Genomic DNA, 27,557 nt, shown 5'->3' with positions numbered 1-27,557 from the left:
AGCTGTTTCTTCTTGTGCCCCGCCCCACCTACAAACTTCCCAGTATTTCGGAGGCCAAAATCATGTTACCATCTTGCCCATGGAGCAGGTGAGGTAGACACTGTGGTGGCTTAGACAGGAGTGGGCTGTTTGACCACGAACTTCAAGTCACCTGATTGTCACATGACTTGGCAACGACTCACTTCAATTTTGTGAGACGGCAGTTTCCTTGGCCGTTGAAGTCGTTCGGTGAAGTTATAGGTCTCTCCGAGAGTCTAAGTGTTGACGAGGACTGCTCTAGTCTCAGCAAGATGGGTGAGAGGGCATGCCCAGGTGTACCCAGGTAAGTTTGAGGAGACTACCACTTTACCGACGTATCTTCGAGATGCTTTTCTACTGACATTGAGACTTCATCACTCAGTTTTGATGGCATAATGAGACGCCAGATTGCAGTGGGAAGTCTGTCAAAACATCTTGGTGTGCTTCAACAATCTGTCGTGTACCTGGGTAGCCTCACGACCTCACTGTCTCTCTTATCAGCCAGTGTCACAATACTGGTGTCTACCGAGAACAGCCTCTTAGTATCTTTCTCATCCTCACCATGACATTTCACTTTGGAGTTTCCCTCTCATCGTTCAGTGCTCGCGCTCCCAATGGGGGTCTTGGAACCCCGCACTAGCGCTCATCTAGCGCGCTCCCCCCTGCAGCGTCTCGCTTTGGCAACCAAAACGCGTAAACACGCTTTCTCATCTAACAACACGCCTCGCAACTGGCCCCCTCACCACCACGCCTTCCTTTCATTTACGCTCGTTGCTTCCCGTCTCTGTATCTTCGCAAAGCGCGGGCCTTTTTTCTTTTACCATCCGTTTCCGTCCTGCGGGACACATAATCGCCCACCATGAGCGACATGGAGGACTCGATCTTTGACGAAGGCGCCAGTTCCGACTTTGCGCCCCCTGCGAAACCTGCAAAAGCCGCCAAAGTGGCGAAACCAAAGGCAGCAGCACCAAAGAAAGCAGCAGGAACTGCAAAACCACGAGGCCGACCTGCGGGTGCCACTGCAAAGCCAAAGGCGAAGGCTGCGCCCAAGAAGAAGAAAGCAGACGATTCAGACATGGATGAGAACTCCGACATAGACATGGACGAGGACCCAGTCGACGATGACGAGTCGCTACTCAAAGACACACCACCAAAGGCCAAAAAGGCGCCCGGCCCAAAGAAGTCGAGCGGCAAGCCACTTGCAGACATCCCGAATGAGAGCTTTGGCGGAGACGACGACGATGATGTCCCCATTTCAAAGCCGAAGAAGGGCGGCGCGAGTAGCAAATACCAAATGGTGGGTTTTGATGCATTCGGGCGCAAAGGAGACTACTAACACACTGGCAGCTGACACATCTGGAACATATTATGAAGCGACCCGATACCTACATTGGCTCTGTGGAGCGACAGACAGACAAGATGTGGGTGTACAACTCCGAGAGCGATTCGATGGAGTTCCGCGACGTAACCTATGTGCCCGGTCTATACAAAATCTTCGATGAGATTCTTGTGAACGCGGCAGATAACAAGCAGAACGACAAGAACATGAGCGAGATTCGAGTTACCGTTGATCGGGAGACTGGCGAGATCTCCATCAAGAACGACGGCAAAGGAATTCCAATTGAGATCCACAAAGTCAGTCTCCTTTTTTCTCTCCCAGATGCTCTACTAACTTTATCAGGAACACGGCATTTATGTACCAGAGATGATTTTTGGTCACCTCCTTACCTCCTCCAACTACGACGACGATCAGCAAAAGGTCACCGGTGGTCGCAACGGTTACGGAGCCAAGCTCTGTAACGTTTTCAGTACAGAATTCACAGTCGAGACTGTTGACTCGAAGCAGAAGAAGAAGTACAGGCAGACCTGGACGGAGAACATGAGCAAAATGGGCAAGGCCAAGATCAGCGATATCAAGTCAGACGATTACACCAAGGTCAGCTGGAAGGCCGACTACGCCCGGTTCGGCATGACAGGAATTGACGATGATTTCGAAGCGATGGTCAAGCGCAGGACCTACGACATGGCTGGTACGCTGCGCGGCGTCAAGGTCTACCTCAACGGCGACCGTATCAAGCTTACATCGTTCGCCAAGTACATGGAGATGTACACCAAGTCTATCTCCCGCGACCAGGGCAAGAGCGAGGACGACAAGGAGAAGGACGTCATCATCACAGACAAGCTCGACCGCTGGGACATTGGTTTCGCCGTCTCAGATGGTTCTTTCAACCAGGTCTCGTTCGTCAACTCTATCGCCACAACGTCCGGTGGTACGCATGTGAACCACATTGCCGATCAGATTGTCGAAAAGCTCATGGCCATCGTAAACAAGAAGAACAAGGCTGCTGTCAAGCTCAAGCCCGCGCAGATCAAGAACCATCTGTTCCTTTTCGTCAACTGTTCCATCGTCAATCCGGCCTTTACCTCCCAAACGAAGGAGCAGCTCACCACCAGGCCCAGTCAATTCGGTAGCAAGCCTGTCTTGAGCGACAAGTTCCTGAACGCCATCGCAAAGACCGACGTCATCCAGAACATCATGCATTTTGCTCAGCAGAAGGCTGATCAGATGATGAAGAAGACCGACGGCAACAAGCGCAACCGTATCAGCAATGCCAAGCTCACAGATGCTAATAAGGCTGGTACCAAGGATGGACATCTCTGCACTCTCATCCTCACTGAGGGTGAGTCAGCTAGTGTACTCGCCTTGGCAGGACGCGCTGTCGTGAACCAGGATCTGTTTGGTGTCTTCCCGCTACGTGGTAAGCTCCTCAACGTTCGAGACGCCACTGTAGACCAGATCATGAAGAATGCCGAAATCCAGAACATCAAGAAGTTTATGGGTCTTCAACACAAGAAGGAGTATACCATGGCAGATATGAAGAGCTTGCGCTACGGTCATCTCATGATCATGACCGATCAGGATCACGACGGTAGCCATATCAAGGGTCTGTTGATCAACTTTCTCCAATGCCAATTCCCTAGCTTGCTCAAGATCCCGGGCTTCCTGCTGGAATTCATCACGCCCATCGTCAAGGTCTGGAAGGGCGATCCCAAGAATCCGCGCAACATGAAGAGCTTCTTCTCCATGCCTGAGTACGAGGAGTGGAAAGAACAGCACCAGCATGAGAAGGGATGGGACCACAAGTACTACAAGGGATTGGGTACCAGTGACATCCCTGACGCACAAATCTACTTCAAGGACCTTGATACGCACATGAAGCGCTTCCAGGTCATGCGCGAAGAAGAAGAGAAGCTCATCGAGCTAGCCTTCTCCAAGAAGAAGGCAGATGCTCGTAAAGATTGGTTACGCGACTTTGTTCCTGGTCAGCATCTCGATCTTACGACTCCCGACATCTCTTACGACGACTTCGTGAACAAGGAGTTGATCCTCTTCTCCATGGCCGATAACGTTCGATCTATCCCCTCGGTCATCGATGGTCTCAAACCAGGTCAGCGCAAGGTTCTGTACACCTGCTTCAGGCGCAACATCAAGAAAGATGTCAAGGTGGTTGAGCTCGCCGGTTCCGTCTCTGGTTCCACCGATTACGCACACGGAGAAGCTTCTATGCAAGGAACGATTGTTAATCTTGCGCAGAACTTTGTCGGTACCAACAACATCAATTATCTCGAACCTAGCGGTAACTTTGGTTCTCGTCTCAAGGGTGGTGCCGATGCTGCCAGCGCCAGGTACATCTACACTCGCCTTTCGCCTTTTGCGCGCCGTATCTTCCATGGACACGATGACGCGCTATTGAAGTATGGCGAGTCGGACGGCCACAAGATTGAGCCAGAAATGTTTGTGCCTATCTTGCCCACGATTCTCATCAACGGTTCTAGTGGTATCGGTACTGGTTGGAGCTCTGAAATCCCAAACTTCAACCCGATGGACATCATCGCGAATATCAGGCGTCGCATGGAGCCAGGTGCCACCAAAGATGACATGACGCCGATGATTCCTTGGTACAAAGGTTTCACTGGTACAACAACCGAGATAGGCCCTGATCGGTACCAGTTCACAGGAACTGTCCGACAGACTGGTGACAACGAGGTCGAGATCACTGAACTGCCAGTTCGCTACTGGACTCAGGACTTCAAGGAAAAGCTCGAGGAGATCATCAAGGCTGAGAAGGCTCCGTCGTATATCAAGGATTACATTGATTACAATACTCCTGATCGCGTTCATTTCATCATCAAAATGGAAGACAAGTATATGGCAGAGGCGGTCACCAAGGGCTTGGAGGAGTATTTCAAGCTGTTCAAGCCTCAGTCGACGAGCAATCTGGTCGCATTCGACGCACATGGACGCATTCACAAGTACGCAACTGTTCTCGATATTATTGAGGAGTTCTACCACATCCGCCTGCGATACTACGAGAAGCGAAAACAGCATCAGCTCCAGGTCATGGAGAAGGAGCACCTCAAGATGACAAATCAAGCCAAGTTCATCCAAATGATCATCGACGGAAAGCTTACGGTCTCCAAGAAGAAGAAGGCTGTCCTCGTTCAAGAGCTCAAGAAGCTCGGCTTCACACCTTTCCCAAAGGTCGAAGAAGCCAAGCAAGCTGGCGAGGTTGAGGACTACCAGGAGGACGAAGCGTCAGAAGACGCTGACGTGGAAGTGTCCGCAAACGACTATGACTACCTGCTGGGCGTAAGTATTCCCTTTATTCTATGTATTTTCAAGCACTAACATCTCATAGATGGCCATTTGGTCGCTTACTCAAGAGCGTGTCGAAAAGCTTATGAAGCAGATCGGCGAGAAGCAGCACGAAATCGACACCCTCATCAAGCTCTCACCTAAAGACATCTGGAATGTTGATCTTGATGCCTTCATGGACGAGTGGAACCTTCAGCTGGAAGAGGAGGCCAAGCGCAAGAAGAAGATTGCTGGCATCACCCGCCGTGCATCCCAGAAGCTTGGCATCGCCGCGGGCAAGAGTAGCAAGGGAAAGAAGAAGAGGAAGATGGACGGCAGCGATTCGGACGACTCCGGGTCTGACTTTGGCCCAGTTAAGAAAAAGGCGAAGCCGAAAAAGGAGGGCTTGCTCGGCTATCTCCAGTCAGAACCTGCCAAGAAGCCTAGTGCAGCGGAAGCTCTTAAGAGTAGCAGTGCATTTGGCTCCACGGCACTGCAGAAGCAAGGGACCTTGCTCACGCACTTAGTCAAGAAGAAAGAGGAACCGCCGCAAGTTGATGGCGCAGCGGAAAGCAGATCTGCATCTGTAGATCCGAAGCCAGCTCCGGCCAAACGGGGTCGACCGGCCGCTTCGAAGCCTGTCAAAAAGGATCCAGTCATATCTGATGACGACGAGTCTGATGTGTTTGCCGCCGTCGCTCAAGAGGCCGCCAAGGAGCCCAGTAAGAGTGCTGCTCCCTCACGAGCTGCTCGCGGTGCAACCAAACAGGTGGCCAAGTACAATCTCGGCAGCGACTCCGACGATGACGAGGATCTTCTCGGCGATGTAAGCAGCATGGTGAAAACAATCGGATCTGCTACGAACGGGGTTCCTATGTTCAAGGCAACTACCAGTGCCCGCCCTGGTAGCAATGGAAGCGCCCGTCCTGGCAGTTCGGCAGTTGGAAAGAAGAGCAGCACGCTCGAAATCGACGACAACGAGACTAATTACGAGGGTCTGATGCCCCAGCCATCACCTAAGCGTCCCGCGCCTCGCAACGTCAACGATACCATCATGAGCTCAGATGATGACAACTCCGATCTCGTTATCAAGAAGCCAGCCGCCAGCAAACTCACTGCCAAACCTGCCGCAAAATCCAAGACAGCAGCCGCCAAACCAGTACCAAAGGCAAAGGCCTTAGCCAAGAAGCCCGCTGCTCAGAGCCCGGCTGCCAAAGCCTACGCGAAGAAACATGGCAAAGATGCTGAGTCTGCTAAACCCGTACCCAAAGCTAAGAAGCCCATCACCATTGACTCTGACGACGAGGACGAGGAAATGGAGGATGCTGATGCCCTTGCCAACGACATTCTCTCCGACGAAGATGAGGATGAGGATGAGCCGACCCCTAAGCCCGCGGCACGTAAACCTGCTGCTGGCGCTGCTCGACCTGGTCGTAGGGCCGCTGCTGCTAAGCCAGCCAAGTACGTGGTCAGCGACGATGATGAGTCGGATGCTGTATCTGAGCCTAGCTTCGATGACGACGATGACAGCGAGTAGAGTAGATTGTGAATTTCGGGAGATGCGTGGACAACGGGAGATACCCGGTGGTTTGCAATCATGGCGTTTTTTGAGTGTTCTTTCAACGGACTCTGGGGTCGGTTCGGTTCGGTTCGGTTCGGTCTGCTGTGGCGCGCATTGAGACGCTTTTCGTTTCTTTCTCTCTTCTCTGTGTTTAAGAATTCTTCACGGCCGAAGGTGCAGTGTGCGCGATCGATCGCTCTATGAGTATGTAATATAGCTGGAGCTTAAGCGCTCGTCTTTTTAGTTCGTTTCCTCGTTTGCTTCCAAGAGGCCAGGGTGGGAATTCAACTGCCTTTTTACATATGTGTGTTGATGATAGTGATGTTGTGATAGTCGCTTTGGGTGACTGTTGTAATGGAAGCTGTGGTGTTTCTTCCTCCTGGCTTACTTATGTACCTACTGTTGCTGTCTACATGTTAACGTTTCAACTTGTTGCGTTCGAAATTTAGACTGTTAATATGCAGGACGAGGATGTATATAGTACGTCTGGAGCATAGGGAGCAGAAGAGTTGTAGATTGAATCTTTCATAGCTACCTCTGACAAGGTATCATTTAGCTGATTCTATATGATAAAACTGGATTGTTATCTCGTCGTAATACAATTCCAACCATGAGGAACCCTAGACAAGACGCTATCCAAATGATGACTGTACTCCAACCTAGGAAAGTATACCAGACTACCTACCTTAGATCTAGGAAGACATTCATAAGTCGTGAGATCATACTAGATACACACATACTCGGCGCTTTACTCACAAACGTACCCTACTCACCTACCTAGCCACCCAACACACTAGCCCACGACCATAATTCCAAATCTGCTTAACGTATAAGCAGCAAGAAACACAAGCGATAGGCTGAGATTACACCATCCCGGTCCATCAGTCCGCAGACAACGCGGGCGATGACAGTACCGGGGTGTTCGGCAAGCATCGTCCCCACCACCACATCAACTCAGTGCGTGGTTGCATCGTTGGCGGGCCACGTTGGGAAGCAGGCGAGAGAAATAGAGAAAAAACACGCGGCGTGGGGCTATGGGAAACGGGTGTGCCTTGTTAGTGCGAAAAAGAATATGACTGGGGTAGTAATGGTGGTTGTCGCGTCATTGAGGTCCACTTTGCCTTTGCGGGTACCGGACGAGGGAGGATACCTACATGAACCCAGTACGGAGGCTTGGAGTGTAAACGGGCATCATTTTCTGATCTCGGTACTTGGGGAATCAATGTTGGGATAGGAGGCGGAGCAGCAGAGACGGCGAACAGCCTCAGTCTAAGCTGCTGCGGCGCCCACCTTCACTGCCATGTGCAACATGATGTGCTGGCTATCCGGGGGATACAACCGCGAGGAGAGAGTGAGAATAGGGAAAAAAAGAATGACAAATAGAGAGATTTGTTGTTAAAAAGGGAAAACACATTGGGCAACCGCTCGTTCGGGCTGAAAGTGTGAGAAAAGATACAAAAGGGAAATCCAATCTTCGGTTAAAAGAGAAGTGGGGATAGTTGGGAGTGTTTGTGAATGGACGAGAAAAGAAGAGAAGTGAGGCATACCTTGCCTAATCCGCTCACACATTGTGGCTCCTGTCCAACGGTTTTGTTGCGCTCCCCACCCCCTTAAAAAGACTCGCACCGTGACACCTGTCAAGACTGTCAGGAACATGTCAAATCTTGCTAGTGGTACCTGTCAACAAAGGCTAACCCATTGTGGTACTGGGCCCCAATTTGCGCATCTGACCCGGAGCAAGCCCTGGGATCGTTTCTCTTCGAGTGCCAAGCAAGGGTGTGCATGCAAGTTCCCTGCATATGCCGAACGGCTCTCTGGACACTTCCACAGAGATGAAGCCAAGAGGGTAATGGGCTTCGCTTGGGGGGCGGGAGCGGACAGCCTGTCTCTTGTACAATCCAGTGGGTTTCCAGGTCAGTGGCGCGGCCATCTCGCGGGCACTATGTTAGTCTCTTGCATCTGAAGATTTGAGATCGGCAGGCGGTCGTGACGTTGGAGTGCTCAGTAGCTGTATGACGGGGTCTAGAAGGCCGACAGTGGTGTCGGTTACCTATCGTGGAGGTTGCACGTCCACCAGCGGGTGGGGCAAGGGCTGTTTGTTGTACTTGGGACATGGAAGTGTCGGTCTCTTGGTTCAACGCACCATGACAAATTCGGCCGTGCAATGCGAGAAGAACGGGGCGGCTTTGGATGATCTGCGCATGGCTCTGCTGCTCTGCTCGAACAAGTGCCTGCTGCTCAGGTGCTGGTATAGTTTCGTCCTACCGTGTGAAAAGCGCCACAAAGCTTGATTGCATCACCGCAGCTGTCAGTCAGCACCTACTTTGGAAGACGAGTCGCTCTCCCTCGACTCTTGCATGCCTCCAGAACGCTCTTGCAGGACGTTGTGTGTCCCAAGATTCGTCACTCGTAACGCTTGTTCGCAGTTGTTGTTGATATCTTGGCCGGACACGGTGCCTCTATACGGCTACGCAGCGTGGGTCACCCCTGCCGATTCCCGCTTCCACTGTGAGGGCACTACCGAGCGCAACCACCAAACTGTCATGCTATAAACGCGACGAGGCGACGGCGAGGCAGTGGTGCAAGAGCGGCTTAGTGGGGCAGCCCTGGCCATGCTCCAAACACCATCTCGTTGACATGAGTGGGACACGTCTCGACGCGTCACCCGACGGGCACGAGGGACGGAGATTTTGACAACTTCGTCACACGATATGTCGTAACTGAGGTAGCGGGGTACTATTCGACTTCGGATGTATGGCCGGCCATGTCGTGAGATAGCCTTGGGATGTTGTGGGCATAGCTTCTGCGCTTGCTGCGACGTTGTGGCACGCTCGTGAAGACATGTTCAGTCTAAGAAATGAGCGGGGCACCTGGGCAGCGTCGTGTTATTGATGCAATTCCAAAAAGGAGGGGTGTGTGCTGCCAATATGTGACAAATAAATCGTCCACGCTGCAATGACATTTTGTCCAAAAACAGAGCTCGAGGAGTGCGACTGGAGCAGAAGGCTTAAAATTTATGAGTGCGTTCGCATGGGCACTGGCGTAGCGCACACTTTTACGCCATTCGAATGCACAGCTCTTCTCTCTGGCCTGGCTTAGGCGGGTTAACTAACGTGTCCTAGATGAGCATCGGGTGTGTTGTGTAAAGAGTATGCGACAAATCACACCATCTCCGTGCATGAAGTCATTTCCGTCATGTCGCCTCTGTCGTGAGAATCATCCCATCAGAGGGTAGCTGAGATACTCAAGCCTAGAGGAGTTACGGCTTTCGTATACGTCAGACAGGCCAGAGTCTATCGCAGATCTATCGTAGACTACTCGGTGCGTACAGGCGCACGGATAAGCTTCTCGCCTGAACTTGACGAGGTCTCGACCCCTTCGCTGCCCAGAAGAAGCTTATGCGATACAGTATTAGCGAAGTTTCAGTGCTTCACCAGTCCATACTGCCCCATGATAATCTGCCCTATGTGGCGCTTAAGTTAAAGGAGTTGGCTGAGACTGACCCAATGAGCTCGTCAGTCACACCTGGATCAGTAGATCACGAGATTGTTTAGCTTTTCCATGATGTAGACAAAAGTCTTGGACTCGAAACTGAGGACACATGGGAATAGGGCGTCATCGTTGGTTTTGCCTCTGATGATCTCGTTCCTCGGCTGAGTCTCCTGTTTGCACCACAGTGGTATCTACCCGGTTGTTCCATGTTCCATGCTACCTCAGCATACATTCCGCATTCATGGCTTCGGTGTAACTGGCGGAAGCGGAAGAGTCGGCGTGCATGCACGATGATCGATGGCGAGCGCGCATCTCCTCCTTTTCCTGGCGCTGTGCGGGTGACCCAAAGTCTCGAAAGACCAGGTTTTTGACCAATAGAATCTGGTGCTTCCAAGGATTCTGGAGATGGGTTCACCAAGGCGTCTGCTTTGACCGGGACGCAGTGTGAGTTGTTCGAATCCCCCACCGCCGGCAACGCACAGTGACAGCGGATCTAACAGCGAGTAACCAAGGTATTTTGCATGCAGGTACCGATTCGCCAGGTATAAAGTCCCAAGGCTCCAGAAGGGTCTGGAGAAAACCTCTGCTCAATCAGCCGTCACGGGTTGTGGCAGCCAAAGCTGCAGCTTGGCCTTTGTTGTCTTTGAGCGGTCTGTACTGAAACATAAACACCGCCTTTCTCAATGAACCGACCCACCGTCGGTCCAACCGCATATTTGTGTGAATGGGAGAGGACCCTTTGTTGATCAGCGTCCGGTGAGATACAAATCAAGTGAAAGTTCGGCTTGGAAAACTTCGTTTGCAAACAGGTGAAGGGGCTTGCATTAGAGGGCGCCATGTTTCACTGTGATATAGGAGTCATGGTCTGCCCAAATTCTATGCCCGCTGCGCCATACCCAAAGGCACTTCGATGTGACGGAGAGACATGCAAGCCGGGGCCTGGGATGGATACCTCGAGTATCGCCAACGGGAACAAGGCTGATATCACACACCGACAGTCTCTACACCAATGGACTATTGCGCTGAGCGTGCAATTGTGCGGGTGTCCGGGAGACGCAAAAAATGGGCCACGTTTGCACCAAAGGCCAAGAAGACCGTGCATCGTACGCCCACGGGAAGCTGCAGGTAAACATCGTACCGATTCGTTCTTTATGCCGTCCACCTGGGTGCTTGACATGCAGGCATGGCCTCTTGAGAGAGACCGAGAGGAAGAGTACTGCTGACGGATAGTAAAGACCGACTGAAGCTTCGTGGTGCCACATTTGCGTGAGAGGGAAACACCTTAATACTGTGCCATTGTTAAATCACTTCAGCTAACAATGCTTCTTTCGAGAATGATGGCGGTGTGTTCCGTTGGCTATTCCTTACTGGGAAGATTTTGTGTGTAATTGTCGATTCGAAAATCCGAAGCGTGGCGTTTTCCCATGACGCTATCAGTAGCTGGCGGACTGCATCATCGCTGCGAAATGGCACGTCATCCAACTTATTGGGGGTGCTTTAATTGACACCGATCCATATACTGCGCGAACAAAGGAGATGGCGTGTATGCCCCGGTCTGGACGCAGGGTTCAGGCGGGAGGAGTGTTTGACGCCGTACTACGCTATTCCCTCGATTCATCTTCCACTATTGCATTGTCCATACCCCAGCACTTGCGTTCGGTAACAGTCGTTTGGTCCAATTAGTGGATCTGCCGCTTCGCAACCTGTCAAGCCATGTAGTGTGCAGCCTGAAACCCAAGCACGTCCACTTACACACCGGACGTCGTCTGCAAGGCGCTTGGGCAAGCTTTGGCAATGCACTCTGCCAAGATGAGCTACTAGCGAGCCGAAGTGAAGGTAATAGTCGATCCGTTAAAGGGAACGGTGTACAACACATGTACTTTTGCTTGACCTGTAGTGCGTCGACCGTCGCTTTGTAGTGATCTCACCCCAGCCATCCACTAACGAGCATAGCCCGTACAAACTACTCACTTCGGACTAATTTCCATCGTGTCTTGGTAATAAAAACACTTATACTACCCCACCTCTTTCATCTTTGCTGACTTGGCTTGTTATAGCCACTGTTAGACCTGGACTGTTGCGATAGCCGAGCGAAAGTATCCGTTGGACACCACGCAAGACCCACCTATCCGCCACGGGATCATACCGTTTGTCGAACAGGGCCCTTTCATTTCGGACCAGAGCCAACGCAGCCGCACGTTTCCTCATCGTCTTTCTGTCAACCGCACTGTCGATCAAGAGCACACAACAAGCATTACGTAGGTCGTGAACATCGTCGTATCCTTCTCTTCTGGGGCTCTGACACTTTTCAGGTCGGTCAATAAAGCGAGGTGGCTCTCTCTCCACTTCTTCACTGGTCAGAGTATCAAAGTGATCATCTCGTCCTCGTGAGCATTGCGCAAACGCACTGGACGTCCAGCTCTTCCCATCGTCACTGCCACCCAACTGCTCTGCTTTCTCGTTTCACCGTAGCTTGGTCTCACTTTATCACCAGACCTTTGCGCCCTCAAGTCTACTGTCCCTGTCAAGTAGCGGTACTTGGTGACAACTTCCAAAGAGCCTAACATCCGACGAGAACAGAGTGCAAATCAGCCCGTAACATGAAGATCTCACATTTGTTGAACCCATTCTGTGGCGACCGTCATAACCAACGAGAATCGAAATCACCAACGCCAGCCTCCCATCCGGTAGCTGCAGCCCCAGCTCCTAAGAGACAAAAGATCCCGAAAGATGCCCCGATCTTCTCAGACGGCAACAGGACCGTTGGAACTGTAAATTTTGCCCCTTATGAGAACCAACATGACCCGGAACTGCTAGCCCAACATCGCAAGTTTCAGATCTACCCGCTGGGCGAGATCTTCAAGAAGGGTGTCCGACACATTCCGTACAACAGTGAAAAGAAAGACTTCCTGGACAAGACCGGGCGCGATGCCTTCGAAAGTAGGTCTTTCTCGTCGTGTTTGTAGCCCGATACTAACTCGACTAGTGTTCCAGTACACCTATAAGAGACCTGGTGAAGACAAAGAATATGTTGTAGTCTGGGACTACAACGTCGGTCTCGTTCGCATGACACCCTTTTTCAAGTCATGCAAGTACTCAAAGGTGAGTAAGAGCTTGCCATGATGAGTAGTTGGAAGACTGACTGGTGCAGACAATACCCGCCAAGGCTTTGAGAGAGAACCCAGGGCTGAAGGAGATCAGCTACAGTATTACTGGAGGAGCCCTGGTGTGTCAAGGTTGGTGAAGACTCCCTTGGTGATGGAATCCGCTGACGTTCCGTAGGCTACTGGATGCCATACCATGCGGCCAAAGCCATAGCAGCGACATTCTGTTACGACATCCGATGGGCACTCACACCAGTCTTCGGCGACGATTTCCCCTCCACCTGCTTGCCTCCAAATGACCCATGCTTCGCAAAATTCCTCATCGACCCAGCAATAGTCCAGTATTGTGCACGCGAAACCGCCCGATTCCGGGAACTCGGCCCGTTATATAAGGTCCATGGGGTGGAGATGTCGCCGCAAGTAGAGACGACGAAGTCGCGGTTTGGCCCGCCGCCGCTCTGTATGAAGGTCGTGAAGCAGCGAAGTGTACGACCTGTGGACATTGAGAGCGGATATGGATCCGATGCCGAGGGAAGAGACAGGTATCTCTGTTCGCCCGAAGTGTCACCTCGCACTCGCTTCACCCCAATAAATCGACCGATATCACCATACTCTCCTCGCACAGCCGACTCTTCAATAATCAGCTCACCTGTGAGCCAGCATGTGCATGTACCCCAAGGGTTGCTTACACCGACATCAGCACCCTCCGAATACCAGTATGGAGGCTTTCGAACGAAGCGGACGCATTCCAAGGTGAACTTTTACGATCATGCCATCAATGAAACCGCCACTCGCCCTCCAACGGCGATGACGGTGGATAGTGCACATGGCTCCGAAGTGTCCGGTGGCGTTGATAACCTCAGCTATGCCGACATGGACGCGGCCGAGGCGTTGCTGTCGCTCTGTGGAGGAGAAGATACAATGCCTCCAGCAAAGCGAACGCGTCATGGCTCTACAATCTGACCGCAGTGAGCCCCACCTTCCCATTATCACGATGTCGATGACTAAAGCTTGTCCGGTGGTGCTTCCCTCTCCCGTCAACGCATGACGTCTCGCGGCCTCTTCAGCGCTCATGGTCGGCACACTCGTTTAGCAACTTGCATTTGGCCTAGTTCCTTTGTTCCATGGGGGGTAAGGCGCAATAACGGTTTTGGTAGGGCTTCAAGCAACGTTTATTATTTCCAGCAAGAAGAAAACGCATCGCAAGACCAAGTTCTCTTCTGTTCACACCCGTTTAGTGAATTGGCATAGGTCGTACTCAAATGTATTTGTACGTTAGGATTAATGTTGAAAAAGATCATAGATGACCTTGACATGGCTGTTGCATGTTCTGTGGCGACTAGGTATACTCCCTGGTGACTCTCGTTATGCACTCAGTATGTGGTACCGACATAGTCGGTCGACCCAATTAGCCGCCTAGAACTACCGCACCAACTCCGCGATAGCGATCCCTTCACATACTCGTGGCGACTACACTGTCGAGCTCACTTCGCAGCCGCCTGTCCCTTCATACTTGCCACCTTTCGCAGTGTGGTAGTGACAACATCCTCTTCATTCCAAATGTAGGTCACGCTGTCCAGCTTAATGACCTCAGCCGCCCATTTGGAGAAGTTGGGCAGCGCGTCGAAGCCGGACAGGATTGACTTTGGAAGGGCATCGCGTTTCGAAAACGTGTAGTACCGGAGGATGAAAGGCGCGGTGAGAGCCTGTCAGTGTGTCAGCATTTAGCTTCGAGTCCCTGGTGACTATCATACCTCAGCTAGAGTAGGCTTGTCACTGCCGCCGAAGAACGGCTTTGCATCCTTCAACAAAGGCTCAATTTCCTTGCCCACTATATCCACAACCTCCTTGCTCATCTTCGCTTGGTCCTCTTCTGAAGCTGCCAGGAGAATCTTGAAGAGGTAGCTGTTTGCCTTGCTGAACCAGGTATCAACGAAGAAATTGATTTTCGCGCGGCTAAGTGCAGCTTCCGGGGTGCCAGCCGTGGGAAGAAGGTGCGAGGGGTATGCATCTGCCAGGAATGTTGCGACAATACCAGACTCTGTGATGATCTCGCCGTTGAAATCAATTGCAGGGACGAGGCCGCGCTGCAAAAGTGTCAGTGATGCTTCAGTTGGTGGAGGCTGAGGGTTGTCGTACCGGATTGATTTCAAGATACCACAGCTCTCTTGGCTTGTCCAGGTCTATGATGACCTCCTCATATGGCAATCCCAGCTCCTTGATAGCGACGTGTGCGCGATGGGCCCATGGACAGCGATGATTCGTGTAGAGAGTGATTTTGGGGGCATTACCGTTGACTTGCGCCATTCTTGTGTTAATATTGAAGATGGTTTCTTGGGTTGAATGAAATCGACGTTATACCACAAACAAAAAGCGATTGGAATTGAGTTGAGGTCGGGGAGCACCTAAAGTTGTTTATTTATAGTAATGGGTTCTCGGGGCTCGCGAAGTCGGTCGGCTAGCTTATAAATCAGCCCCTCGGATGCAGGTGTGTAATTGATGCATCAGGATATCGATGTGTGGGGTACGTCCATTGTCAATCCTCCGGCGTTAAACATCCCGCCACGGCACCCCATCTTCTCATCACCAGAACGAGGGCCCATTTGTCAGGATTTAAGGCAACCCTGTGTGCCTGCCCTTTGCGCTTATATGTGCATGTCTTGGTAGCCAATAGTGACAAAGATATCATCAAGGACACCCTGTTTTCTGCTTATGCTGCTCAATCTCGACAAGTTCTTCGTGGGACGTCGGAGATGTAGTGAGCGCATCCGGTAAGGATCGTGTCAGAAGTATACTGCTTCTGGTGGTGTCTAAGGGATATCGCCAGGCTAGGGGAAGCGCAAAAGCTTCGCCCAGCCGACTCGTAACTGAACTATTCGTCCGTATGCGATCATCGCAATGGGCTCAGCGGATTATGCCATCCCCCTCAACCTTCCACTCCATGGCGTTGGCATCCGTCTTCTTCTTCGCCCTGCGCTTTTCGTTACGCAGCCGCCTCTTCTCCTCTGCGTCCTTCTCTAATTGCTCCTTGGTCATTGCCAGTCTTGCGTCGAGATCTGTGACCTCGAGGAACTTGTCTTCATCTCGCTTGCGCTTGAGATAGCGCAGGCGCTCTCGCACTTCCTGGAGTGTGGCGCGATGAACTTCGCCTGATTGACCGGTCGCGACCAAATGCTGTTTGCTGTTCAAATGCTCGACGTACTGGATGTTGTCCTTGAATGTGAGGTCGCAGGCTTGACAGTATGCACCTGCACCGCGGCCCCTCTTGCCTACAGCTGCTGCTGCTGATGTGAGGGTTTGCTTTCCAATCATCTTGCTCCAGTCTATGCGCTCTGACCTTGCCTCCGTCTGCTTCAGATCGTCGGGTGTCGAAGCCCTTCGCCTGTACGTCTTGCCAGCCAGCTTTGCCTCATATCGCTCTTTGCCCTCGTCGCGCTCCTTTGCCTCCCTGTCCTTGGCCTTTTTCGCCATCTCGTCGCGATCCCATGTTTTCCTGAAGTCAGTGTCGCCGCCGCCCGACGTGCCATATGCGCCTGCTTTGCCGCTCATGATGGGCGATCTTGTGGAGCGCACTCTTTGCGCCCTCGGGTGGAGAGTAGTATTTTTGGCCCGGAGCTTTTCCAGTAGAGCAGCGAAGGTGCGTCGGTTATGTCGGAAAGTTCGATTGGTGGTGGTGATGGGTCGGGGGTTTGTTGGCTTCTACTCTGAATTTCTGAGAGCTCGACTTTCCGAGCCATGGCGCACGGACCCGGTGGAGCTTTGGGCAATGGCCAGTTGTTGCCGAACTTTACAAGACGATGCCGACACATGCGGGCTCGGAAAGTGTGAAAGTCGCCGCCATGATATTGGAGTTGTTGATAGAATTGAGAATGTTGTTGCATTCAAATGCAGACTACCTATAATGACTAAATGACTACTGTAATCGACAATAAGGGACACGGAAATGAATACTCCTCGCTATGCCTGAGGAGATTGCGACAAATTTGTAATAGCCCAGTCATAACACCCCAAAAATGTACAAGTATCAACGCCCGCCATATGCTGCTCATATTGGTCCCACTGCATGTATCCGGTGTGACTTCCAAGGGTAATCGTATCGAACCGCATCAAGTGCGTATGTTCTCAGTATGGATACGGTCCCGGTGGTCGAGGGAACGCTCCATGTTGTACTGGCGGTGTGGGCACAGGAGGGGGCCCACGCATCACTCTGTTGAGTGCCGTATGTCCTCCCTGCGGTACCGACCCTTCTCTATCCCGTCGCTTCTTCTTCTTCGTGGTCGGCATCTGCTCTTTGACGCCATAACCTCGGTCTGCGTAGCCAGCCGCCGCGAACGGTGGTTCGACTACTTGCCGGGAGTGGTCGTCGGGTAGCCGGAGTTCAATGAGGCTGTAAAAGTAGTCCAAGACCTCCGGATAGCGAAGGACCGATGCTCGCCAGTCCGCGTCGATGCCCCGCTTGAGCTCCGAATGTGCTTCTGCAATCTGTGTCTGGAGCGTCGCAACGTACATGGGATGAATTGGAGGGTGACCTGAGTATCGCATGTAAACTTCGTAGTTGGGAAGGGAGGCAAGGTATGCCGAATGTGCCTGCTTGCGTGTCGATGTCAACCGTTCGAATGCGTTCAGAATGTGCTGCCGAGCATGGTTGATCACCCAGTCTCTGCAAAACAGTCAGCGCCTCTCTGGCATAGCATATGTACATATCGTACCGTATCTCCGCCATCCGCTCATCCATAGCACGCTGCTCTGCTTGCTTGACGGCAATCTGAAGCCGTTCAGATTCGCAGGTACATTCATATTCAGCCGGCGCACTGCAGATGGCGCAGTTTGGAGCTGCATCCATTTCATAAGTACCAACTTGGAAAGCCACAGCTAATCATAGTAGGGCCAGAGTGGGCCGTACACTATTTAGGAACTATTCGATGCTTGCCGTGGGCATAAAACGAGATCTGCGTCTCGAGTGTTGTCGGGTATAAGACAGATGGAGATGGAGCTCTGGTTTGGATGATCAGGCACGGGCGGTGACAAGTGACATGTTACATGACGAGCACTGTGGAGTCCAGCAGTACGTATTAGCTAGTCTCGTTGGGCTTATGAAATAGTTGACGGATTGGACCGACTCCATGCGTTATGAGTTGGCACCATCGCTAAGGTCTGCCCGACTGCCATCCTCGGGACATGCCAAGGCCTTTGCATCTAGTAATGCGAGAAATCGATCGAGAACCACGAACAAGTCAAGCGGATACTTCACCGTCTTATGGTATAGGGGTCTGTCGTTGGTGGACAGTGTGCGTGCTAGATGTTATGTACTCTTGTCGGATGTTCCCCGCCGTTCAAGCTTCGCTTCTAGCCTTGCGCGACCCCTCCACAGATATGGCCCGCTAGTGCTATGGACTATCCAAGCAGCATGTTTGATATTCACCAGGTTATATCTCTGTCTATGTCTCATTCTCAAACGTATCCGAGCTGTACAGTGAAGTTAACGAAATGGAGAAATTGGGGCATCATCGCAGGCGTCCAAGGTTCTGGTGTGCAAGTGATGAATGAATGCCCAAAGGAGATGCGCCGGCCTCGGGCTTTCTTCAGACCATGCCTCGACGTCATCTGATTGAACCGACGTGTTTATGAGATGTGCGCGTGCTCTTGCAGCTGGCAAAAGAATGCTGCAGTTTCAATCGGGAGCTAGTAGCCTCTGAACCCTCCCGGGAAGGGATGTGGTATCAAGGACCGAGCTTGCCAGTCTTGTATCTAGCATTGATCCACGACCATCCGTGGAAAGACAACGTAGCATGATGGTCGACAAGATCGGTGTTCTTGATATGCATTTGCCAACTTCACAATCAGCATGTGTTACTTTTTCTTCTTCGCTGCTCATCTGACATAGCAAGGTATGTATGTACATCTCGTTCATCACTTCGGAACTCCCTCGATCCAGGGCATGCGCATATGATCGATTTGCGGTATCGGGGTTTGATGGATGAAACGTCACAAGGCGGCGACTGACTTAATACCAGCTTCCTTCCGATTGTCGCATTTCTCACAGCTCACCTGTAGGTCCTCGGACGGACGGTGTTTTGCGATCGTCAGCTGACTATCTAGAACGCGGCTAACCTTGGAAGGTCAGATGCCGAGTTCGCAACCTCCGCATCGCGTTCCGGCCTCCACCCCGACCCCATCCCACTCCCAAAATTCCGAATGGTCTGCGCTCTTCTGGCTCCTCAACAACCAATCGCAGCTAGTCGCAGGCGCAGTGGAAGGAGTTAGCTGGGATCGTGCTCCTTGCAGCCAAGTCAAGTGGGGTTTGTCAGCTTCAGCTGGTGGGTACTGGCTTGGAGTCGCCCGGTAATATTCAAGAAGTTGGCGTAACTTTTCGTAACTTTCAGACCTCCCCAGCAACTCGAGAAGATTCTAACTCCAAGACGCGCAAGAACCGTGGATAGAGTGCATTGTGGATGAGTGCATGTTGCTGAACGTTGCATCTGAACGGCCTCACTAAGCCATCTGCTTGATGCTGCTTCAATGACTCAGCGGTATCAGCGCGTTCTTTATCCCACATCTAGCCCCCAACGCGCAAGTCTGGCTAATGTGATCCTGCAGGCCGCACGGACTGCGCCCTTCAACTCGACATTTCTGCAGAATTAGGTTTAGCGGCTGTAGAAAGTGTGTGGTGCTTTCTTCGATATGAGTCCAACATGAGTCCAAGCGGTAGATCTTACTTAGCATCCATCAATCCATAACTACATCTCACGCCTTTCTGTCAAATTTGTCCACAGGGCGTGCAGTTTTTCTTTCCACCTTCCACACGCCATTGGCGGACAAGCGGTTCGATTCTGAGTTGCTTGCATGATTGTGAACTGGCATCATGACTACGCCTAATGCAGCCTTCGACATGGCCGACTTCGTCGATTTCGGGGAAACGGGCATACCCAACACGACAAAAGAAATCAATCTTGATACCTCGGGAGCGCTATTGGACGAAAGGTGAGCACTTGGACTAGCATCTCCAATCAACTACCGGGGAGCCCTCTGAGGGCTGCTTCTTCCTTGTCCGATTGGTTTTACAAGATTCTAATATCAGCCAGCTATGTATTGCACCAAGAGTCCGCATCTCTCATGAAGAACTTGGATGTACAGGCCACTAGTACAGACTTCAACACCGACTTTAGCAGTTGGCTTCCACGATATCAGAAGCCTACCCAGCCTTGCGCGTATTGCCGATCGAAATCTCTCGAATGCTTCATCTATAACAAAAATGGCTCGAACAATTCAGGATGCTCACCATGCAATGCTTTATTTCGGCCCTGCAGTTTCAGCGATCCGCAGAAGATGCCGGGAATGCAACAGAGAACTGCGCTGGATACTCTAGATGTTGTGGCAGAAGACGATACGCGACACTTTGGTGGTCTAACCGGCAAGAAACAGATGCGATCACTAGGTCATGTTGGTCCCATAGACGAGAATGGTGGGGACGAGGGTCCCAAGAAAGGTGCTGCCGCTGCTCGATTCCCACGGGCTGCAGTCAAGGTCCTCAAAGACTGGATACTGATGCATATCGATCACCCATACCCAACGGAAGAGGAAAAGGAGACATTGCAGCAACAGACGGGCCTCTCGATGAACCAAATCTCGAACTGGATGGCGAACACGAGGCGAAGACAGAAGGCTCGACCGAAGCGGAGTGCATCACCCAGCATTCGGCCATCGACTGGGGCTATCAATATTCCAGCAGGGAAGACCTGGGAAAGCATGAGTACGTATACCGGGGCTGATTTCAGCCGATCACACAAGACTCTTGCGTCGAAGACCGCTGGAAGGTTCATAACCTTCCGTATGGACAACGATCGTCTAGATGTCGAGTGTCACAACATAGATACTGGAGTTCAATCTCAAACACCAGTATCAAAACAGCAGGATTGTTTCGGTTAACTTTCGATAGATCCGTTCGAACGATGGAAAAACTCTCCTCCTGAGAACGAACCTGCGCCTCTCAATGCTATCGCTCACGCCATTGAAACTTTTGACCCACCGGAATCTACCAGCCTAAGCAGTAGCTACCGCAAAGATGCTTCCAACGACAGCACTGGAAGCTTTTCCGTGTTCAAGGCGCCTTCGATTTCTTCCTTGGAGACACGCCTCACAAACATGTCGTCCGGCTCTCTCGGATCTCATCCCTCAGCTTACTCGTACGGATCACGACACTCTCTTGGCTCGATGAACAGCCTCAAGTCCAAGGAAAGGCGCAGGCGTCGACGAATTCCTACCCGAGCAGCGAAAGCTAGCCCGGAGGAGACACAGCGTATGTTCCAATGCACATTTTGCACTGATACCTTCAAGTCCAAGTACGACTGGTATGTTTCATCTCACTATTCCCATTCTTCATTCGATTTTGCAAATATCCGAGGTGACTTGTCGGTTCTGAAAGCATCTGATCAAGTAGATTACTACTAACTATTGCAGGTCTCGCCACGAAAAGAGCCTTCATTTGTCTCTGGAGAAGTGGTTGTGTGCACCTCTTGGCGAGATAGTGGCTGACAAGGCCACTGGGAAGCCCAAGTGTGTATACTGCGACGAGTTGGACCCCAGTAGCGAGCATTTGGCGACACACAATCACACAGCTTGCTACGAAAAGGGCCCTGAGTCACGAACGTTCTATCGGAAAGATCACCTTCGCCAACATTTACGACTCATGCATGGGTGCAAGATGACTGCCAGCATGGAAACGTGGAAGTCTGAAGCCCAATACATCAGATCACGCTGCGGGTTCTGCGGGAAGCACTTTAATAAATGGCAGGATCGCACAGATCACCTTGCAAAAGAATTCCGAAACGGTGCGAGCATGAAGAATTGGAAAGGCTGCCGGGGCCTTGATCCCCATGTTGCGATACATGTGACCAACGCCATGCCGCCTTATCTCATTGCCAACGAGAGCAAATCACCTTTCCCGTTCTCAGCAAGCAACTCCTCAAGCCTAAAGGTACGTACCACTGTAGTAAATACGCGGAACTCTAGCAAGGTCAAGAAGCACTGCAATGCTAAACAATATAACTCAACTGACACCATGATAGCAGCTTCACTTAAACATTGAAAGCAAAGATCTCGAGTACCTTTTACCAAACGTCCCAGGGAATATCACGACAGATGATCTATCCGTCGCATATCAAGACGGAAGCGACTCATCAAATGTTGGCCCGATTGTCCTCACAACACCTAAGGACTTTTCGACTTCAGAGTCGCCCGAGACCAACCCAAACGCCACCTGCTGGGAAATCCTCACTCTGCGACTGGGGCGCTTTGCGAGAGAACATATCAAGAAGCATGGGGCTGGGTCAGTAACCGACGAGATGTTGCAGAATGAATCGCGTCGCATTCTGTATGACGACAACGATCCGTGGAATCAGACTTCTGCCGACAACCCTGAATGGCTTAACCTGTTCAAGAAAGCTCACGGCATCGACACGCAGCCCTCATCACAAGGTATATCACACCACAACCGGTGCTCTATATAGTTTGTGTACTAACGATGCTATAGATACCACTGCACCCCACGAAGTGTTTGAAGATCTTGGCTTACACTCCAACTCCGCCCTTGACCCAAGCTTCAACATCAACAACTTTGCCTGCACCAACATACCCCATAATGATCCACTACGGGCATTATCTTTCGAGTGTTCTCTTTCTGGCTCATTGGATTTCATCCAGGACCATACACGACAGCTTTCTTCTGGACGACAGACACCCTACAGCGTCCCCGGACTAAGCGGATCACCCACGTCACCAGCTTCGTATGCTCCAGCAACCAACATGACAAGCACCGAAAACCTCTTAGGCGTATACGACCCCATCTCCGAACTTGTATGCATATCCGCCGGTACCAATGGTCCCTGTTTCGGCGAGCAGGGCGAACTTGGCTTTGCTACAAAGACAGCTGGATCACCGAAGAAGAGGTATTGGTTGAACGACGCGACTGCAAGCATGGCACCACCTTTCGTCACCACCACCGTCAACGATCTCATGTCTTTCCAGGCCGTAAACGAGCAGCCTTCCACGACTACTGACGAATCTACTACGATTCAAGACTTTCACTTCCCCTCGTGGGACGAACTCCCAGAGGACCTGCAGAACGCGACAAGCTCTGCAGATTACAGTTCTGCGATCCCGACCGGCACTTCTGGGGTTGATGGTATGTCAGCGGTGGCAGAGGGGGCTGCAGCTATGGCGTGGGATGACATGGATTTCACGATGGATATGGATATGGATTTGGATATGAATCTTGGTCTTGACCATCTTTGAGATGGGCGGAGATGTCGAATTTTCGATATCTGAATAATGTGATCTATGACATGAATTTTCTTTTCACGCGGCGTATAAAGTAGGATGGTGCTAGATAGAGTAAAGACCTCTACTTAGGAATTAAAAGTTCTTCACAGTTTGCCAGTCTAGAGTTCTTAGATAATAATCAATGAGATTTCTGCCCCTAAACACACTGAAGAGACGATATCTTGTTTTCCTTCTCATACTTTTTGTCTTTTCACTCCATGTTTCTGCCCTCTTATTTCAAATCTCTTCTTCTCTTGTAGAGTTTCACATACCCTTTACATCCCACTCATCTCTTTACTCTCCATCCCCCAACCCTAAGAAACCTATGTAGCACAACCTCCACACCGCTATGTCTCACCACAGACTAAACCTAACTTACACAGCATATTACCCTGCTTACAATCGTGATGTCACAATCACCTCACCTCCCCTACTTTTCTTACCTCATACTGCCCTCCTTTACCCTACCTTCCCATTACCTCTCTCACCTCACCACCTTCTCTCATTCCTATTACCTCCTCTCTCTTACAACCGCGTATATAACCCCCGTAACGGTTAAATACTCCATTAAAATCAGAGCAGGCGTTGTGGCGGGTACGTTTCCTTCCCCTTCCTCAATGTGTGTGTGGCTAACGATGAGGTGTTTGCAGAGTGGTTATCGCGCAAGACTTGAAATCTTGTTCCCTTGGGAGCGTCAGTTCGAATCTGGCCAACGTCGATTGTTTTTTGCTCTAGTATGCGTTTCTAGAGGCACTTTTTGATAATAGGTAGGTAGGTGCGTTGTAAAGTTGTGAGTGAGTGATATGAGCTGGTTGGTGGTGATGGTACACTACGGTGGTGTGTGGGCTGCACAGGGGATTTTGCACATCGGACACGTGAACATTTGTGGAAACGAAAACATGATATGGATCATTTATTTTACATTTTTTTTAGAATATCCCAACTAATTAACATGGCACGCGTCATTTTATAGCTGATCCGCGCCGACCCGCTGCACGATAATGCCTGATGCCGCACCACCGCCATTGCAGATGACAGCAGCACCATACTGTCCGACTTCCAACTGGTGCAATAGTGTCACCAAGATTCTGCTACCAGAACTACCCAGTGCGTGTCCGAGAGCGATAGCGCCACCTCTTGGGTTTACATTCTCTGTGCCGAGACCAAGGATCTTTGCATTGGCTTTGATGACGGCGGCAAAGGCTTCGTTGAACTCCCAGATGGAGATGTCGTTCTTTGAGAGGCCGGATTGCTTGAGTAGTTTCTCAACGCAGGATGCAGGCGCAACGGGGAAGTCGATGGGGTCTAATTTTAGTTAGTGGTGGTGCGCGAGAAAAAGAGAAAAATTAGAGGGGCAGCATACCAAGAGATGCATCGGCGTAGGTTACAACCTTGGCGAGAACGCGGCTGTCCTTGCCATACTTTTGGGCAATCTCCTTGCTTCCCAGTACCAGTGCTGATGCGCCGTCACTGAGAGGCGAGCTGTTTGCCGCTGTAACACTAGCATCTGGTCCCTTGTCGAAGGCTGGCTTCAAAGTCGCGACCTTGTCAAGCTTGAGCTTGTTGTACTGTTCATCTTCGGAAATGACGACTTCTCCCTTCTTCGACTTGACTGTAACTGGCACAATCTCATCTTTGAAGAGTCCGTCCTTGTATGCCTGTTGCGCGCGCTTGTATGTCTCGATCGCGTAGTCGTCCTGATCCTGTCGCGAAACCTGGTACTTCTTGGCAGTGTTCTCCGCGCAGTTTCCCATGTGGATTTGGTTGTAGACATCCCAGAGACCATCGGCGATTAAGCCGTCCTGCAGCTTCTGGTGTCCGAATGCGGGCTGCTGGCTTGCCCTGTTCAGATAGTACGGTACCCGTGTCATGTTCTCCATTCCTCCCGCGACCTGCGCTTCGGCCTGACCAAGTTCAATGGTCGAAGCGGCAATGTTCACAGCCTTCAATCCTGATGCGCATACTTTGTTGATGGTAGTAGCCTCAATATTTGTGGGTAGGCCCGCGAAAATGGCAGCTTGACGTGCCGGCGCTTGTCCGACGCCTGCGGAGAGTACATTGCCCATGTACACAGCATCTATCGAGGAAATGGGAACTTTTGACTTGTCGAGTGCGGACTTGATGGCTGTGGCGCCGAGCTGTGTCGCGGATACGGTCGTGAAATTGCCATTGAACTAGCCCATTGTTAGTATTTGAAGCATCCTGTGATAAAAGAGGTACTTGCCACTGCAGTCGGTGTTCGGCTGGCGCTGATGATATATGCATCTCGAACCTCCTTCCTTTGTGGTGATGAGCTACTGAACTGTCGCTGGATGCTAGCGAGCCGTTGTTGAGGCCGCGAGGCCATCCTCATTGATGTGCGGATTGCAGCAGATGACATGATTTGGAAACAATTTTCCTAAAATTTGTGGATGTGTAGATTGTGAAGGACTCCAACAAGTTGAAGTGTGGTTGTCACATGGCGACAATCCCGCGGGCAAGACGATTGCGGGCAGGCGGGATGTGGAGAAATGCCTCTCTAAGAATAAGACCGAGGTTCGGCAGTACACGGTGCAGGCCGGCTTAAGCCGCCACGCTTCCTCCACGTGCTTTGATGATACCTTAAAGAGTATTGGGTTGGTATGTGCTGTGCCTCTTACCTTATCCTCGCTTCATGTAATGTTACTTCTCGTCATATTGTAACGGTATCGCGAACATCTCTCCTTGAAACCACGCTTCATCACTCCACTCTCTTGGCAATAATCTCTGCAAATATAACCCTCGCTCCGCAGCATGTTACATCGCCTTCTTCAATAAGATTTATGTGTGATGAAAGTGTCCATACAATTCAATCTACCCCTTATATTGTGTCCTCATGTCCAGCATTGGCACACGACCCACACTTTCTGCTACCCAAAAGCTCACACGTTTGTCATGACACAAAAACTCGGTGCTGATGCAACGAGGCATACACAGTCGCCCAGATCTCGGCTTTTGACTGGTCTGAGGAAGCATAACCCGCCTCATGTTCTGTAATGATGGTATATGTAAGTGATGTCGATGCTTAGCAGCAGATTTTCACAACGCAGTTTCGTTGTACTCATGTTCTGCAACATTTCTCACAGCGTTATTGTTCCTGGCTCAGCCACGCTCTCATCTCTTGTAATATCGTACCCAGGTATCACATAGTAATTACTTCTGTTACCGTGTCAGCAGAAGTAACTGTGCTATTTGCTGCTAGAGACTTCGTTGTATGTAAGCACAGGAATTTGTCCCTGCGTCAGGTTTGTCACACGACACTTAGTTGGCTAGGCATGTTGTTTACTGTGCCACATTGGAGGGATGGGACTCGAAACTGCCTTACAGTCTTCCACAGCCCTGTGCCCATGACCATATCGTCGGTCTGTACAAGGAGAAGAATGCTGCTTGGGCGATTGCAGCCAAGTAGTATGTCACGGAGAGCGGAAGCACCTTGCTTTGGGTAGTAGCATCGCACACAATCTCAATGTTCCTTAGCAATGCTTGCCACTCTGAAGCACGGAAATGGCAGGAAGCATGATCGGCGCGTTTAGTTACTTTGAGGCCCTTAGGATCTATAAGAACAGCCAGAGACGGCCATTAGACCATCACTCAAGCATCACTCTCAAGCTTCAACAACTTCGGCCTTTGACAACCACTTTCCAATAACATCAACCTTGCACAGAGTCAAAATCCTATTCTATTCATATCTTCATTCTCTACTTACTACTTCCCGAAGTTCGTGCCTCCAAGATGCGTCTTTCAACCCTCGTCGCCACTGTCGCCATGTTTGCCAACACTGCTTTGGCAGCTTACGCTACTGTATACAACAACTGCAAATTCACAGTCTTCGTCACGTCCGTTCAGACCGATCAATCCCCCGTCCAGATGATTCTGCCTAAAGGGCTGTACGTCGAAACCATGAAAGTAGCCAAGAACGGTGTCGGCGTTGCCGTCCAGGTCATGAAGTCCCAAGATGGCCTCTACAACGGCAAGCCTGTCTTGACCATGGCATACTCCTTGGACCCGAAAGCTGGACTCTACTACAGCTTGAGCACTGCCCACGGCTTCGACTTCAAAGGCGAGAATCTCCGCATCCACAACAGCGGCGGCGCTCCCCTGGAACAGATTGTTTGGGTGGGCGAACCGAAGCCGGACTACAGTGCGATCTACCATGGCACCGCAGACCTGAACCTCAACCTATGCGACACCTTTGTTGAATAGGCTTAGACAGCGTCTACATGCCATTGCAACGACGAGATGCCAGGCTATGGTGAGGATGGGAGCGTGCGCTGGCAATGATGGGGAGGAAAACGCGAAAGATGAGTAGTTGGATCATTGCTGTACAGATCGGTAGTTTTACGCTGTTCATTCTCTATGTTTTGCTAGGTCAATTCAATTGGATTTACCGCCTACAGAGGTTGTCTTCGTG

The 27,557-nt window shown here is 51.1% G+C and overlaps 8 protein-coding genes across 8 annotated transcripts; 4 read left to right on the top strand and 4 right to left on the bottom strand.

Moving 5' to 3' along the window:
- Window positions 1-877: 877 nt before the first annotated feature.
- PtrM4_062440 (GyrB, Type IIA topoisomerase (DNA gyrase-topo II, topoisomerase IV), B subunit) lies at window positions 878-6,191 on the top strand (the record flags this gene model as incomplete). Its single annotated transcript, XM_001932974.1, has 4 exons — window positions 878-1,315; window positions 1,366-1,653; window positions 1,700-4,669; window positions 4,719-6,191. 4 exons carry the CDS (start codon window positions 878-880, stop codon window positions 6,189-6,191), a joined length of 5,169 nt encoding a protein of 1,722 aa, XP_001933009.1.
- Window positions 6,192-12,307: 6,116 nt separating this feature from the next.
- PtrM4_062430 (uncharacterized protein) lies at window positions 12,308-13,774 on the top strand (the record flags this gene model as incomplete). The annotated part of the gene is made up of 4 exons (XM_001932973.2): window positions 12,308-12,647; window positions 12,694-12,809; window positions 12,859-12,943; window positions 12,990-13,774. 4 exons carry the CDS (start codon window positions 12,308-12,310, stop codon window positions 13,772-13,774), a joined length of 1,326 nt encoding a protein of 441 aa, XP_001933008.2.
- Window positions 13,775-14,295: 521 nt separating this feature from the next.
- On the bottom strand, window positions 14,296-15,118 carry PtrM4_062420 (Gst, Glutathione S-transferase; the record flags this gene model as incomplete). The annotated part of the gene is made up of 3 exons (XM_001932972.2): window positions 14,296-14,517; window positions 14,566-14,898; window positions 14,951-15,118. 3 exons carry the CDS (start codon window positions 15,116-15,118, stop codon window positions 14,296-14,298), a joined length of 723 nt encoding a protein of 240 aa, XP_001933007.1.
- A 597-nt stretch (window positions 15,119-15,715) lies between these two features.
- Window positions 15,716-16,360, bottom strand: PtrM4_062410 (putative c2h2 finger domain protein; the record flags this gene model as incomplete). Its single annotated transcript, XM_001932971.2, has 1 exon — window positions 15,716-16,360. The coding sequence occupies one exon, from the start codon at window positions 16,358-16,360 to the stop codon at window positions 15,716-15,718; it is 645 nt and encodes a 214-aa protein (XP_001933006.1).
- Window positions 16,361-16,933: 573 nt separating this feature from the next.
- On the bottom strand, window positions 16,934-17,654 carry PtrM4_062400 (uncharacterized protein; the record flags this gene model as incomplete). The annotated part of the gene is made up of 2 exons (XM_001932970.2): window positions 16,934-17,471; window positions 17,521-17,654. The coding sequence occupies 2 exons, from the start codon at window positions 17,652-17,654 to the stop codon at window positions 16,934-16,936; spliced, it is 672 nt and encodes a 223-aa protein (XP_001933005.1).
- A 2,019-nt stretch (window positions 17,655-19,673) lies between these two features.
- PtrM4_062390 (Homeobox-KN multi-domain protein) lies at window positions 19,674-23,101 on the top strand (the record flags this gene model as incomplete). Its single annotated transcript, XM_001932969.1, has 6 exons — window positions 19,674-19,792; window positions 19,894-20,561; window positions 20,748-21,159; window positions 21,269-21,785; window positions 21,877-22,285; window positions 22,341-23,101. 6 exons carry the CDS (start codon window positions 19,674-19,676, stop codon window positions 23,099-23,101), a joined length of 2,886 nt encoding a protein of 961 aa, XP_001933004.1.
- Window positions 23,102-24,095: 994 nt separating this feature from the next.
- On the bottom strand, window positions 24,096-25,194 carry PtrM4_062380 (PaaJ, Acetyl-CoA acetyltransferase; the record flags this gene model as incomplete). Its single annotated transcript, XM_001932968.2, has 2 exons — window positions 24,096-24,433; window positions 24,492-25,194. 2 exons carry the CDS (start codon window positions 25,192-25,194, stop codon window positions 24,096-24,098), a joined length of 1,041 nt encoding a protein of 346 aa, XP_001933003.2.
- Window positions 25,195-26,878: 1,684 nt separating this feature from the next.
- PtrM4_062370 (uncharacterized protein) lies at window positions 26,879-27,349 on the top strand (the record flags this gene model as incomplete). Its single annotated transcript, XM_001932967.1, has 1 exon — window positions 26,879-27,349. The coding sequence occupies one exon, from the start codon at window positions 26,879-26,881 to the stop codon at window positions 27,347-27,349; it is 471 nt and encodes a 156-aa protein (XP_001933002.1).
- Between the last annotated feature and the right edge of the window lie 208 nt (window positions 27,350-27,557).

Source organism: Pyrenophora tritici-repentis, chromosome 2, assembly GCF_003171515.1.
Source record: "Pyrenophora tritici-repentis strain M4 chromosome 2, whole genome shotgun sequence".
In the NCBI taxonomy this organism is placed as follows: domain Eukaryota; kingdom Fungi; phylum Ascomycota; class Dothideomycetes; order Pleosporales; family Pleosporaceae; genus Pyrenophora; species Pyrenophora tritici-repentis.
This window is presented reverse-complemented; position numbering and strand designations above follow the sequence as displayed.